Genomic DNA, 15815 nt, shown 5'->3' with positions numbered 1-15815 from the left:
ACTGTACGATTACTTATCCCTTGTGTTGTTTTTGCTCACACTGCTTTGCTTTATCTTGGTCAGGTCGCAGTTGTAAATGAGAACTTGTTCTCAACTGGCCGACCTGGTTAAATAAAGGTGAAATAAAATAAAAACAATGGGGCAGTGGTTTCTTCCTACAAAAGTACAAAATGTGTGCATTTCTAGCCATCTTTGAAAAGCCAGTCAGGTAAAGAGCTTTTTTATGTCTTAAAGGGGCGGTGTTGTATTTTGAGACGGTCTTGAATAAGCTAAGTAGCCAATAGGCAGAGGGTAGAATAATTTGTTTGATTCTATGGAATAATTGTATGGGAATAATAATGTAAGATGTTTCTGGCATCAAACAACACATTCAGTCACCACCTTGTCTGAAGGACAAGTGGATGAACAGGTTAATGTCAAGTCCTGCATGTCTCATGGAATGTAGGCCTATATTGAACACCACACATTGGCTGCTACTGTAGACTGAATGATAGAACAGCTATTTCCATGTTAAAAAGTTACGGGATGCATTTTCTCCATTGTTTTTGATGGTAAGCCTCTCTGGTAGGCCTACATTATGATCAAATAGCCACAGTAGCCTACTTGTCCACTGTTAAAACTAACTTAAAGTAGGTACAGTGTTCACAGTAAACGTGCGCTGGAAGTTGCAAATAATTTTCACAACTTTCAAGTTTGCGCAAAGCAGACCTTAAATTTGCTTAGTGGTGAAAATTGAGTAAACATTTGACATAATATACACATACATTACAGCCTGGAACACTGTGTGGCACACTGGACATGATGTATTAGTTTACTTTGAGTTTAATTTGCTAATTTTATCCCTAAACCAGTAATGTTTCTTAATAAATACCCCTAATATATAATATTTTGTTTCTCAATTGTAGAGACTGTCGCAGATGTCCCCATGGCGACGGCGTCACTATCGTCAGGTAAAGTCCCTTTAAACTTTAAGTAAACACAGACATACACACACAGGACCTAGTGAAAGTCTACATCCGCTTTGCAATCTTCACATTTTGCTGCCTTAAAATGAAGTGAAAAAGGAATTAAATTACATGTTTTTTTCCTACAGATCTACACAAACCTATTCAAAGTGAAAGAAAGTTGGAGATTTTATTTATTAATAAAATAAAATAAAATAAAAAAATAAAGATGTATTGATTGTGTATGTCTTCACACCCCAGAGTTCATATTTGGTGGAAACGCCCCAGAGTTCATACTTGGTGGAAACGCCCCAGAGTTCATACTTGGTGGAAACGCCCCAGAGTTCATACTTGGTGGAAACGCCCCAGAGTTCATACTTGGTGGAAACGCCCCAGAGTTCATACTTGGTGGAAGCCTCTTTGGGGAAGATGTCAGGATCAATAGACATGACATGAGCAGAGACCAGGTAAAAAGAAAAGGAAAGCTTACCCCAGTCTTCTGAAAACCCTGGGACTATCCCTGGGACAAGAAACCCTGGGACTATCCCAGGGACAAGAAACCCTGGGACTATCCATGGACAAGAAACCCTGGGACTATCCCAGGGACAAGAAACCCTGGTACTATCCATGGACAAGAAACCCTGGGACTATCCCTGGGACAAGAAACCCTGGGACTATCCCTGGGACAAGAAACCCTGGGACTATCCCAGGGACAAGAAACCCTGGGACTATCCATGGACAAGAAACCCTGGGACTATCCCAGGGACAAGAAACCCTGGTACTATCCATGGACAAGAAACCCTAACCCTGGGACTATCCCAGGGACAAGAAACCCTGGTACTATCCCAGGGACAAGAAACCCTGGGACTATCCCATGGACAAGAAACCCTAACCCTGGGACTATCCCTGGGACAAGAAACCCTGGGACTATCCCAGGGACAAGAAACCCTGGGACTATCCCAGGGACAAGAAACCCTGGGACTATCCCAGGGACAAGAAACCCTGGGACTATCCCAGGGACAAGAAACCCTGGGACTATCCATGGACAAGAAACCCTGGTACTATCCCAGGGACAAGAAACCCTGGTACTATCCCAGGGACAAGAAACCCTGGGACTATCCCAGGGACAAGAAACCCTGGGACTATCCCAGGGACAAGAAACCCTGGGACTATCCCAGGGACAAGAAACCCTGGGACTATCCCAGGGACAAGAAACCCTGTTACTATCCCAGGGACAAGAAACCCTGGGACTATCCCAGGGACAAGAAACCCTGGGACTATCCCAGGGACAAGAAAGCCTGGGACTATCCCAGGGACAAGAAACCCTGGGACTATCCCAGGGACAAGAAAGCCTGGGACTATCCCAGGGACAAGAAAGCCTGGGACTATCCCAGGGACAAGAAACCCTGGGACTATCCCAGGGACAAGAAACCCTGGGACTATCCCAGGGACAAGAAAGCCTGGGACTATCCCAGGGACAAGAAAGCCTGGGACTATCCCAGGGACAAGAAAGCCTGGGACTATCCCAGGGACAAGAAAGCCTGGGACTATCCCAGGGACAAGAAAGCCTGGGACTATCCCAGGGACAAGAAAGCCTGGGACTATCCCAGGGACAAGAAAGCCTGGGACTATCCCAGGGACAAGAAAGCCTGGGACTATCCCAGGGACAAGAAAGCCTGGGACTATCCCAGGGACAAGAAACCCTGGGACTGTCCCAGGGACAAGAAACCCTGGGACTGTCCCAGGGACAAGATAGCCTAATTGCACACATTTGAATGCCAAAGACACGCCAGAATGGCTTTCCAATAGGTGTTGAGTGCTCCTGAATGGTTCAGTCTCAGTTCTGACTTTAATCTGCTAAAAAAACTGAAACAATGTTTGAATAATCCTGTCCATCAAAGATTTCCAACCAAATGTACTGTGCTTGAAGAGTTTTGACAAAAACAACGGATATATGTCACCCTAAGAGTTGTGGTAAGTTGGTGGAATCTTATTCAAAATGATCCACAGCTGTAATGGCTGCCAAAGGTGCTTCCACCAAGTATGAACTCTGGGGGGGTGAAGACGTACGCAGTCAAGACATCCTCATTTTCTATTTAATAGTAATGTAATGTGGAAAATTGTCAATCATTTAAAAAAAACTTTAAATCTAACTTAATCTCTTTTAGATGTAATTTTAAGCGAGCAAAATGTGAAGACTGTGCAAGGGGAAGACTTTCACTAGCGACTGTATTTTACACATATTGTATACACACATTTATACACAAACACAGATATCCACAAACACCCACCGACAGGCCTACTGTACATATGTTTAGATACATATTAGACTGAAACACATTGACTAAATCCCCATCGTTTACATATTATACTGAAACACATTGACTAAATCCCCATCATTTACATATTATACTGAAACACATGGACTAAATCCCCATCGTTTACATATTATACTGAAACACATTGACTAAATCCCCATCATTTACATATTATACTGAAACACATTGACTAAATCCCTGTCATTTACATATTATACTGAAACACATTGACTAAATCCCCATCGTTTACATATTATACTGAAACACATTGACTAAATCCCCGTCATTTACATATTATACTGAAACACATTGACTAAATCCCCATCGTTTACATATTATATTGAAACACATTGACTAAATCCCCATCGTTTACATATTATACTGAAACACATTGACTAAATCCCCATCGTTACATATTATACTGAAACACTGACTAATTCCCCATCGTTTACATATTATACTGAAACACATTGACTAAATCCCCATCGTTTACATATTATACTGAAACACTGACTAAATCCCCATCGTTTACATATTATACTGAAACACACTGACTAAATCCCCATCGTTTACATATTATATTGAAACACACTGACTAAATCCCCATCGTTTACATATTATGCTGAAACACATTGACTAAATCCCCATCGTTTACATATTATACTGAAACACATTGTCTAAATCCCCGTCGGTTACATATTTTACTGAAACACATTGACTAAATCCCCATCGTTACATATTATACTGAAACACTGACTAAGTCCCCATCGTTTACATATTATACTGAAACACATTGTCTAAATCCCCGTCGGTTACATATTTTACTGAAACACATTGACTAAATCCCCATCGGTTACATATTATACTGAAACACATTGACTAAATCCCCATCGTTACATATTATACTGAAACACATTGACTAAATCCCCATCGGTTACATATTATACTGAAACACATTGACTAAAACCCCATCGTTTACATATTATACTGAAACACATTGAATAAATCCCTGTCGTTTACTTAGCTTTTTCTATCTCTAGAACAATGTCTTAATAAATACCATTTGGTTTTCTAATTGTAGAGGTACATGGATATGCTTTCCTCTCGGGCTAGTCAGGTAAGATCCATTTAAACAAACTATGACAATTCAAAATGAGAAATACACACAATAAATTGGATATAATAATATATTAAAAATGTATTATTTAAAGTGTTAGCCTTACATTTTGCTCAAAGCTCTACTATATGACAGAATTAAGTCTGTGACTGTGAATGTTGTCCATTATTGATAATCTTTGTCCCACAGTGTGTTGTGATGGCCAGTTCCTCCTCCATCTTGGGAAAATGGGAAACCAGGTCCTGCAGCGACACATACGGCTTCATCTGTCAGCGCAAAGTTGGTGAGCAAAGACATTCTTCTACTTCCTCTTCTTTCTTTCTCCTCCATCTCCTCTTCTTTCTCTCTCCTCCTCTTCATCCTCTTCTTCATCCTTCTTCTCGTCTCCATCCTCAGCCCTCTGATTTGTAATGTGACTAAGTGTTGCTCTGCTTTCCTAGACTCAGGGATCCCAGTCCCGGCCCCGACAGTGTTACCTAGAGGCTGGGTGAAGCTGGCCAACGACTCTTACAAGGTGCTGCCCCAGAACTGTACATGGCCCGAAGCCCGGATGCAGTGTGAGGCTGAGGAGGGCCAGCTGGCTAGCACCCTGGATGAACTGTCAGCAGCCTACCTGGAGCTGCAGGCTCTGAAGCTGCAGACACCACTGTGGATTGGACTCAATAGGAATGAGGTACAGTACAAGCTGTATCTTCAGGTGCCACAGACTCCTCATCAGATTAGGCAGGTTATTGGTACTGTTGGATTCTGGGTGAAACTTTGAACACTGCTATACTAGAGACATGATGGATCAGAAGTAATACTATAGTATCTGAGGGGTGATAGAGAATGGTTGTTACATCAGAAGTAACAAGGTGCTTCTACATCTGCATTGCTTGCTGTTTGGGGTTTTAGGCTGGGTTTCTGTACAGCACTTTGTGACATCAGCTGATGTAAGAAGGGCTTCATAAATAAAATTAATAGAAGTTAATGGTTATCTGTAGGAGCCAGATGGCTTTGGAATGTGCTGGGTGTACGGGAAGAAGTCACGGGACTGCTGTAAGGGATACGGGTGGGTTTCAACCACAGGGCCGTCTACAGCACCACAAAACGGTGTTCCTCTGAGATAAAGACTAGGTGTTCAGATTGTCAGGAAAGGCGAGTGTACTGTAATATAACATGGTGTTCAGATTGTCAGGAAAGGCTAGTGTACTGTAATATAACATGTTTTTATCCCAACGTGACTTACAGTCATGCGTGAATATATTTTGGTATGGGTGGCGCCAGCAGGAATCAAACCCATGATAGTGAAGTTGGAAGCGCCATGCTCTACCAACTGACTTACAGCTGTAGTGGTTTGTCTTTTCAGACACAAGGCTTCTTCAGGTGGATGGACGGCTGGCCCTTAAGCCTGGCCCGGTGGGCCCCAGGCGAACCCAGCAGAGACCGGCCCTGTGTCTACCTGGATGTGGAAGGCACCTGGAAGACAGCCCTTTGTAACCACCCCTACCCCAGTGTGTGCAAGCAGTCCACAGGTGAGACAGGAACCTACCCCAGTGTGTTAGTAGTTCCCAGGTGAGACAGGTACCTACCCCAGTGTGTTAGTAGTCACCAGGTGAGACAGGTACCTACCCCAGTGTGTTAGTAGTCACCAGGTGAGACAGGTACCTACCCCAGTGTGTTAGTAGTCTCCAGGTGAGACAGGTACCTACCCCAGTGTGTTAGTAGTCACCAGGTGAGACAGGTACCTACCCCAGTGTGTTAGTAGTCACCAGGTGAGACAGGTACCTACCCCAGTGTGTTAGTAGTCACCAGGTGAGACAGGTACCTACCCCAGTGTGTTAGTAGTCTCCAGGTGAGACAGGTACCTACCCCAGTGTGTTAGTAGTCCCCAGGTGAGACAGGCACCTACCCCAGTGTGTTAGTAGTCACCAGGTGAGACAGGCAACTACCCCAGTGTGTTAGTAGTCACCAGGTGAGACAGGTACCTACCCCAGTGTGTTAGTAGTCACCAGGTGAGACAGGTACCTACCCCAGTGTGTTAGTAGTCTCCAGGTGAGACAGGTACCTACCCCAGTGTGTTAGTAGTCACCAGGTGAGACAGGCACCTACCCCAGTGTGTTAGTAGTCACCAGGTGAGACAGGCACCTACCCCAGTGTGTTAGTAGTCACCAGGTGAGACAGGCACCTACCCCAGTGTGTTAGTAGTCACCAGGTGAGACAGGTACCGTACCCCAGTGTGTTAGTAGTCACCAGGTGAGACAGGCACCTACCCCAGTGTGTTAGTAGTCACCAGGTGAGACAGGCACCTACCCCAGTGTGTTAGTAGTCACCAGGTGAGACAGGTACCTACCCCAGTGTGTTAGTAGTCACCAGGTGAGACAGTCTCGTACCCCAGTGTGTTAGTAGTCCCCAGGTGAGACAGGTACCTACCCCAGTGTGTTAGTAGTCCCCAGGTGAGACAGGCACCTACCCCAGTGTGTTAGTAGTCACCAGGTGAGACAGGTACCTACCCCAGTGTGTTAGTAGTCCCCAGGTGAGACAGGTACCTACCCCAGTGTGTTAGTAGTCTCCAGGTGAGACAGGTACCTACCCCAGTGTGTTAGTAGTCACCAGGTGAGACAGGTACCTACCCCAGTGTGTTAGTAGTCACCAGGTGAGACAGTCACCTACCCCAGTGTGTTAGTAGTCTCCAGGTGAGACAGGTACCTACCCCAGTGTGTTAGTAGTCTCCAGGTGAGACAGGTACCTACCCCAGTGTGTTAGTAGTCACCAGGTGAGACAGGTACCTACCCCAGTGTGTTAGTAGTCACCAGGTGAGACAGGTACCTACCCCAGTGTGTTAGTAGTCTCCAGGTGAGACAGGTACCTACCCCAGTGTGTTAGTAGTCACCAGGTGAGACAGGTACCTACCCCAGTGTGTTAGTAGTCCCCAGGTGAGACAGGTACCTACCCCAGTGTGTTAGTAGTCACCAGGTGAGACAGGTACCTACCCCAGTGTGTTAGTAGTCACCAGGTGAGACAGGTACCTACCCCAGTGTGTTAGTAGTCACCAGGTGAGACAGGTACCTACCCCAGTGTGTTAGTAGTCACCAGGTGAGACAGGTACCTACCCCAGTGTGTTAGTAGTCACCAGGTGAGACAGTCTCCTACCCCAGTGTGTTAGTAGTCCCCAGGTGAGACAGTCACCTACCCCAGTGTGTTAGTAGTCACCAGGTGAGACAGTCACCTACCCCAGTCTGTTAGTAGTCACCAGGTGAGACAGTCACCTACCCCAGTGTGTGAAAGCAGCAGGGAGGGACGGATCCTATTTGTAGGTCACTATTCAGCGCCGTAATCCCATACACTAGTTTCTTCCAGAGAGGAGATCCTATTGGTGGATCCCTGTGCAGTGCTGTAATCCTATTGGTTGGTTCCCCCCATAGCCGTCCCGCCCACGGCCCCGCCCCAGTACCCCGGGGTATGTGTCCAGGAGGAGGAGGATATCAGTGGTAGGAACAGCCCCTGGTCCTGGTTGCCTTTCCGAGGGCACTGCTACAGCTTCATCATTAACGACATTGAGTGGTCCGACGCCTCCACCAGCTGTGTACGCAAAGGTAGGAGGAGCCTCAAAACCAAGGGTGTGTCAAAAAAAGCCGCCCAATTGAATACCCGTGATTTCTGATAAGTTGACTTGGCAGGAGAGAGACGAGACGTGAGGCCATGTAACACATTTCATTCAGAACTCTTCAGGGTTCAAAATGCCAGATTTGATAGCAAGTTTCATCTTAGATCCAAGGGCATAGTACTTAGTGGCCCCTTCACTATTCCCTACATAGTGCACTACTTTTGATCAAGGCCCTATGCGGGGTACCGTTATAAAATGGAGCAATTTTGGACGGGGCCCATATCCCATTCTCTAACCCTTCTCCTCCAAGTGTGTACTGGTTGACTGGATTGGTGGAAGAAAGGTGTTTCAGTGTGTGTCCCACCTATCTAATGCTTTAGGACACAGACTGTTACACCTATCTAATGCTTTTACATCCTGGCGTGGAGTGAGATGGTGAACGCTTCAGGGAGAAAAGGAGACAACTGGAATTGGGATCCAGTATTCCATGAACTCTGCACTTCTTTGGACAGAACAAACCGTAAAGAAAGTAATTGGAGAAGCATTAATACGAATATTGTGTGTGAAGGGGCGTCTCTGGTGAGCATCGAGGATCCTGCCGAACTCCACTTCATAAAGAGCAACCTGGAGTTTCTGAAAGACAGCTACTCTTCCTTCTGGATAGGCCTGTTCAAAACACACCTAGGTAACTACCAATCCTTCTGGATAGGCCTGTTCAAAACACACCTAGGTAACTACCAATCCTTCTGGATAGGCCTGTTCAAAACACACCTAGGTAACTACCAATCCTTCTAGATAGGCCTGTACAAAACACACCTAGGTAACTACCAATCCTTCTGGATAGGCCTGTTCAAAACACACCTAGGTAAGTACCAATCCTTCTGGATAGGCCTGTTCAAAACACACCTAGGTAACTACCAATCCTTCTAGATAGGCCTGTTCAAAACACACCTAGGTAACTACCAATCCTTCTAGATAGGCCTGTTCAAAACACACCTAGGTAACTACCAATCCTTCTAGATAGGCCTGTACAAAACACACCTAGGTAACTACCAATCCTTCTAGATAGGCCTGTTCAAAACACACCTAGGTAACTACCAATCCTTCTGGATAGGCCTGTTCAAAACACACCTAGGTAACTACCAATCCTTCTGGATAGGCCTGTTCAAAACACACCTAGGTAACTACCAATCCTTCTAGATAGGCCTGTACAAAACACACCTAGGTAACTACCAATCCTTCTAGATAGGCCTGTACAAAACACACCTAGGTAACTACCAGTCCTTCTAGATAGGCCTGTTCAAAACACACCTAGGTAACTACCAATCCTTCTAGATAGGCCTGTACAAAATACACCTAGGTAACTACCAATCCTTCTAGATAGGCCTGTACAAAACACACCTAGGTAACTACCAATCCTTCTAGATAGGCCTGTACAAAACACACCTAGGTAACTACCAATCCTTCTGGATAGGCCTGTTCAAAACACACCTAGGTAACTACCAATCCTTCTGGATAGACCTGTTCAAAACACACATTGGTAACTACCATTCTTTCTACATAGGCCTGTTCAAAACACACCTAGGTAACTACCAATTCTTCTAGATAGGCCTGTACAAAACACACCTACACTTTTATAATAAAAAGGTTCCAAAATGGTTCTTCGGCCGTCACCATGGGAAAACCCTGGTAACAGCCGAATAGCTCATTTAGGTTCTAGAAAGAACCTTTTTCTGTAAGAGTGTAGGTAACTACATGACTAACAATAGACCCTGTTGCAGGTCAGTGGAAGTGGCTGGACCAAACAGTGCTGGACTACATTAACTGGGCAGAAGGACAGCCCCAAGGCTCTCCCTATGACTATGGATATATACAATCCTCCGATGGGACCTGGAGCACTGCCTCCAGTTGGGCTGATAAACCATACATCTGTAAGAAGCCCAAAGGTGAGACAGACCGTACATCTGTAAGAAAGACAAGGGTGAGACTGACCATACATCTGTAGGAAAGACGAGGGTGAGACTGACCATACATCTGTAGGAAAGACGAGGGTGAGAGGGGAGCACCATGTATCTATTACAATATCCACACAACTTTCTTTCTCACTCCATAGTGTAGTGCACAAATGAATGTCAATAGAACTATAGGAAATGAAGGCCGTGATGAAGAATTATTTGAGCAATTAGGATAATAGACAGTAGATAGATAGATAGTTTACCTGGTTAAATAAAGGTGAAATAAACAAATAAATAGACAGTGTTAGACCTCTTAATAATACCTTGTTAATAATCCTCTCTGTTCCACCTCCAGTTCTACCAGAAACACCACCAACACATGGTGAGTCATGAATGAATGAGCCGATCAATCAACCAACCCACCCATCCATCCGTCAACCCATCATCCATCCTTCAATCAACTAATCAATCAATCAGTCAATGAATGATCAGTCCATGAATGATCAGTCCATTACCACTCTGTCAATTAACCACTCTGTCAACTAACCACTCTGTCAATTAACCACTCTGTCAATTAACCACTCTGTCAATTAACCACTCTGTCAACTAACCACTCTGTCAATTAACCACTCTGTCAATTAACCACTCTGTCAATTAACCACTCTGTCAATTAACTACTCTGTCAATTAACCACTCTGTCAATTGACCACATTGTCGATTGACCACATTGTCGATTGACCACTCTGTCGATTGACCACTCTGTCGATTGACCACTCTGTCGATTGACCACTCTGTCGATTGACCACTCTGTCGATTAACCACTCGGTCAATTAACCACTCGGTCAATTAACCACTCTGTACTGTAATATGTATTCCTGTGATCCTGCAGTGTCTCTGAAGGGAGGTCACAGGCGTGTGTATTCAGGCCTGGCAGTGGTGGTGGTATTGGCTACCATGTGTCTGATGGGCCTCACAGCCTTAATGCTCTACAAGAAGATCGGCCGTCCCCTGCCCTCCTTCACCAACCCCCTGGACTTCAGCGCAGGCCGGAGTACCTTCGACAACCCCCTCTACACGGAGCCCATCACCGAGGTCGACCCCAGCATGGTGGACACTAGCCAGCTGGTCAACCATATGGAGGCTCAGCCAATGATCACTTTGTGATTGGGGGGAGTCAAAGGGGGAGTCAAGGGGGGAGTAAGGTTAAAATAAAGTCTGGGACTTATTTCCATTGTGGTACTCTGGCGACAAGATGGCTAGACAAGATCCAACACAGTATGGCAGTAAAATAATAAAACAAAAACATAGAAGAAGAACATCGATCTCATCATTCCAGTTACATCATAGGGCTTATTCATATGGGCACAGAAGACATCAAACATAGTTTTACTTTATTTTTAAAGTCATTGCGCTATTGCATGCTAGCAGATACCCATAGACTTCCAGTCATTGCGCTAGCGCTAGTTAGCAACTTCCTTCAAACTGCATGCAGAGACATTACAATTGTATGCACGGGACTCTGGGTCAGTAGATAAAGGGCCTCATCTGACTCTGGGTCAGTAGATAAAGGACCTCATCTGACTCTGGGTCAGTAGATAAAGGACCTCATCTGACTCTGGGTCAGTAGATAAAGGACCTCATCTGACTCTGGGTCAGTAGATAAAGGGCCTCATCTGACTCTGGGTCAGTAGATAAAGGGCCTCATCTGACTCTGGGTCAGTAGATAAAGGACCTCATCTGACTCTGGGTCAGTAGATAAAGGGCCTCATTGCCAAAATACCTAAGTATCCCTTTAAGTGTGATGAAATCTTGGTATATTTTGACAGGCTCTCGTTTACTGATGTCAAACTTTTTCGACATTTAAAAATAATAATAATAAGCCGAGGAAGGTGGTCAAACCTGGCTGTCATCTGAACATTGATATTGTCCAAACCTGGCTGTCATCTGAACATTGATATTGTCCAAACCTGGCTGTCATCTGAACATTGATATTGTCCAAACCTGGCTGTCATCTGAACATTGATATTGTCCAAACCTGGCTGTCATCTGAACATTGATATTGTCCAAACCTGGCTGTCATCTGAACATTGATATTGTCCAAACCTGGCTGTCATCTGAACATTGATATTGTCCAAACCTGGCTGTCATCTGAACATTGATATTGTCCAAACCTGGCTGTCATCTGAACATTGATATTGTCCAAACCTGGCTGTCATCTGAACATTGATATTGTCCAAACCTGGCTGTCATCTGAACATTGATATTGTCCAAACCTGGCTGTCATCTGAACATTGATATTGTCCAAACCTGGCTGTCATCTGAACATTGATATTGTCCAAACCTGGCTGTCATCTGAACATTGATATTGTCCAAACCTGGCTGTCATCTGAACATTGATATTGTCCAAACCTGGCTGTCATCTGAACATTGATATTGTCCAAACCTGGCTGTCATCTGAACATTGATATTGTCCAAACCTGGCTGTCATCTGAACATTGATATTGTCCAAACCTGGCTGTCATCTGAACATTGATATTGTCCAAACCTGGCTGTCATCTGAACATTGATATTGTCCAAACCTGGCTGTCATCTGAACATTGATATTGTCCAAACCTGGCTGTCATCTGAACATTGATATTGTCCAAACCTGGCTGTCATCTGAACATTGATATTGTCCAAACCTGGCTGTCATCTGAACATTGATATTGTCCAAACCTGGCTGTCATCTGAACATTGATATTGTCCAAACCTGGCTGTCATCTGAACATTGATATTGTCCAAACCTGGCCGTCATCTGAACATTGATATTGTCCAAACCTGGCTGTCATCTGAACATTGATATTGTCCAAACCTGGCTGTCATCTGAACATTGATATTGTCCAAACCTGGCTGTCATCTGAACATTGATATTGTCCAAACCTGGCTGTCATCTGAACATTGATATTGTCCAAACCTGGCTGTCATCTGAACATTGATATTGTCCAAACCTGGCTGTCATCTGAACATTGATATTGTCCAAACCTGGATGTCATCTGAACATTGATATTGTCCAAACCTGGCTGTCATCTGAACATTGATATTGTCCAAACCTGGCTGTCATCTGAACATTGATATTGTCCAAACCTGGCTGTCATCTGAACATTGATATTGTCCAAACCTGGCTGTCATCTGAACATTGATATTGTCCAAACCTGGCTGTCATCTGAACATTGATATTGTCCAAACCTGGCTGTCATCTGAACATTGATATTGTACAAACCTGGCTGTCATCTGAACATTGATATTAGCCAAACCTGGCTGTCATCTGAACATTGATATTGTCCAAACCTGGCTGTCATCTGAACATTGATATTGTACAAACCTGGCTGTCATCTGAACATTGATATTAGCCAAACCTGGCTGTCATCTGAACATTGATATTGTCCAAACCTGGCTGTCATCTGAACATTGATATTGTCCAAACCTGGCTGTCATCTGAACATTGATATTGTCCAAACCTGGCTGTCATCTGAACATTGATATTGTCCAAACCTGGCTGTCATCTGAACATTGATATTGTCCAAACCTGGCTGTCATCTGAACATTGATATTGTCCAAACCTGGCTGTCATCTGAACATTGATATTGTCCAAACCTGGCTGTCATCTGAACATTGATATTGTCCAAACCTGGCTGTCATCTGAACATTGATATTGTCCAAACCTGGCTGTCATCTGAACATTGATATTGTCCAAACCTGGCTGTCATCTGAACATTGATATTGTCCAAACCTGGCTGTCATCTGAACATTGATATTGTCCAAACCTGGCTGTCATCTGAACATTGATATTGTCCAAACCTGGCTGTCATCTGAACATTGATATTGTCCAAACCTGGCTGTCATCTGAACATTGATATTGTCCAAACCTGGCTGTCATCTGAACATTGATATTGTCCAAACCTGGCTGTCATCTGAACATTGATATTGTCCAAACCTGGCTGTCATCTGAACATTGATATTGTCCAAACCTGGCTGTCATCTGAACATTGATATTGTCCAAACCTGGCTGTCATCTGAACATTGATATTGTCCAAACCTGGCTGTCATCTGAACATTGATATTGTCCAAACCTGGCTGTCATCTGAACATTGATATTGTCCAAACCTGGCTGTCATCTGAACATTGATATTGTCCAAACCTGGCTGTCATCTGAACATTGATATTGTCCAAACCTGGCTGTCATCTGAACATTGATATTGTCCAAACCTGGCTGTCATCTGAACATTGATATTGTCCAAACCTGGCTGTCATCTGAACATTGATATTGTCCAAACCTGGCTGTCATCTGAACATTGATATTGTCCAAACCTGGCTGTCATCTGAACATTGATATTGTCCAAACCTGGCTGTCATCTGAACATTGATATTGTCCAAACCTGGCTGTCATCTGAACATTGATATTGTCCAAACCTGGCTGTCATCTGAACATTGATATTGTCCAAACCTGGCTGTCATCTGAACATTGATATTGTCCAAACCTGGCTGTCATCTGAACATTGATATTGTCCAAACCTGGCTGTCATCTGAACATTGATATTGTCCAAACCTGGCTGTCATCTGAACATTGATATTGTCCAAACCTGGCTGTCATCTGAACATTGATATTGTCCAAACCTGGCTGTCATCTGAACATTGATATTGTCCAAACCTGGCTGTCATCTGAACATTGATATTGTCCAAACCTGGCTGTCATCTGAACATTGATATTGTCCAAACCTGGCTGTCATCTGAACATTGATATTGTCCAAACCTGGCTGTCATCTGAACATTGATATTGTCCAAACCTGGCTGTCATCTGAACATTGATATTGTCCAAACCTGGCTGTCATCTGAACATTGATATTGTCCAAACCTGGCTGTCATCTGAACATTGATATTGTCCAAACCTGGCTGTCATCTGAACATTGATATTGTCCAAACCTGGCTGTCATCTGAACATTGATATTGTCCAAACCTGGCTGTCATCTGAACATTGATATTGTCCAAACCTGGCTGTCATCTGAACATTGATATTGTCCAAACCTGGCTGTCATCTGAACATTGATATTGTCCAAACCTGGCTGTCATCTGAACATTGATATTGTCCAAACCTGGCTGTCATCTGAACATTGATATTGTCCAAACCTGGCTGTCATCTGAACATTGATATTGTCCAAACCTGGCTGTCATCTGAACATTGATATTGTCCAAACCTGGCTGTCATCTGAACATTGATATTGTCCAAACCTGGCTGTCATCTGAACATTGATATTGTCCAAACCTGGCTGTCATCTGAACATTGATATTGTCCAAACCTGGCTGTCATCTGAACATTGATATTGTCCAAACCTGGCTGTCATCTGAACATTGATATTGTCCAAACCTGGCTGTCATCTGAACATTGATATTGTCCAAACCTGGCTGTCATCTGAACATTGATATTGTCCAAACCTGGCTGTCATCTGAACATTGATATTGTCCAAACCTGGCTGTCATCTGAACATTGATATTGTCCAAACCTGGCTGTCATCTGAACATTGATATTGTCCAAACCTGGCTGTCATCTGAACATTGATATTGTCCAAACTTGGCTGTCATCTGAACATTGATATTGTCCAAACCTGGCTGTCATCTGAACATTGATATTGTCCAGTATGTTATAGTATGGTCTCCCCATCTCTACAGTAAGATCAGCTGTTTACTACGAGTTGAACATTCTGCCAGGCCCAGTTCAATGCACTTCTGCTTCAATCTGATATGGATTCTATTAAAATGTAACACGTTTCAAGTTAAACTGTAGTTTGTTTGTATCCTGTTTAGTGAATGATTACTGTGAGTATTAATGCAGTTTAGGTCATGAAACTGTGTGTTTGCTGG

At 44.0% G+C, this 15815-nt stretch overlaps 1 protein-coding gene across 4 annotated transcripts in view; it reads left to right on the top strand.

Annotated features, from left to right (window-relative positions):
- The window catches only part of LOC106596213 (macrophage mannose receptor 1), a 56963-nt gene extending 45608 nt beyond the window's left edge, over window positions 1-11355 (top strand). The window contains exons 23-32 of one of the 4 annotated variants that reach the window (XM_045714386.1): window positions 906-950; window positions 4344-4379; window positions 4569-4662; window positions 4820-5052; window positions 5728-5893; window positions 7784-7954; window positions 8534-8650; window positions 9747-9911; window positions 10285-10302; window positions 10810-11354. In XM_045714386.1, coding sequence (XP_045570342.1) covers window positions 906-950; window positions 4344-4379; window positions 4569-4662; window positions 4820-5052; window positions 5728-5893; window positions 7784-7954; window positions 8534-8650; window positions 9747-9911; window positions 10285-10302; window positions 10810-11084 — 1320 coding nt within the window. In that variant the 3' untranslated portion in view covers window positions 11085-11354. Of the gene's footprint in view, window positions 1-905; window positions 951-4343; window positions 4380-4568; window positions 4663-4819; window positions 5053-5727; window positions 5894-7783; window positions 7955-8533; window positions 8651-9746; window positions 9912-10275; window positions 10303-10809 lie in introns of all 4 variants that reach the window. The other 3 variants (XM_045714385.1, XM_045714388.1, XM_045714387.1) reach the window with 3 other exon arrangements.
- The last annotated feature ends 4460 nt before the right edge of the window (window positions 11356-15815 follow it).

Source organism: Salmo salar, chromosome ssa03 (genome assembly GCF_905237065.1).
Source record: "Salmo salar chromosome ssa03, Ssal_v3.1, whole genome shotgun sequence".
NCBI lineage: Eukaryota > Metazoa > Chordata > Actinopteri > Salmoniformes > Salmonidae > Salmo > Salmo salar.
This window is presented reverse-complemented; position numbering and strand designations above follow the sequence as displayed.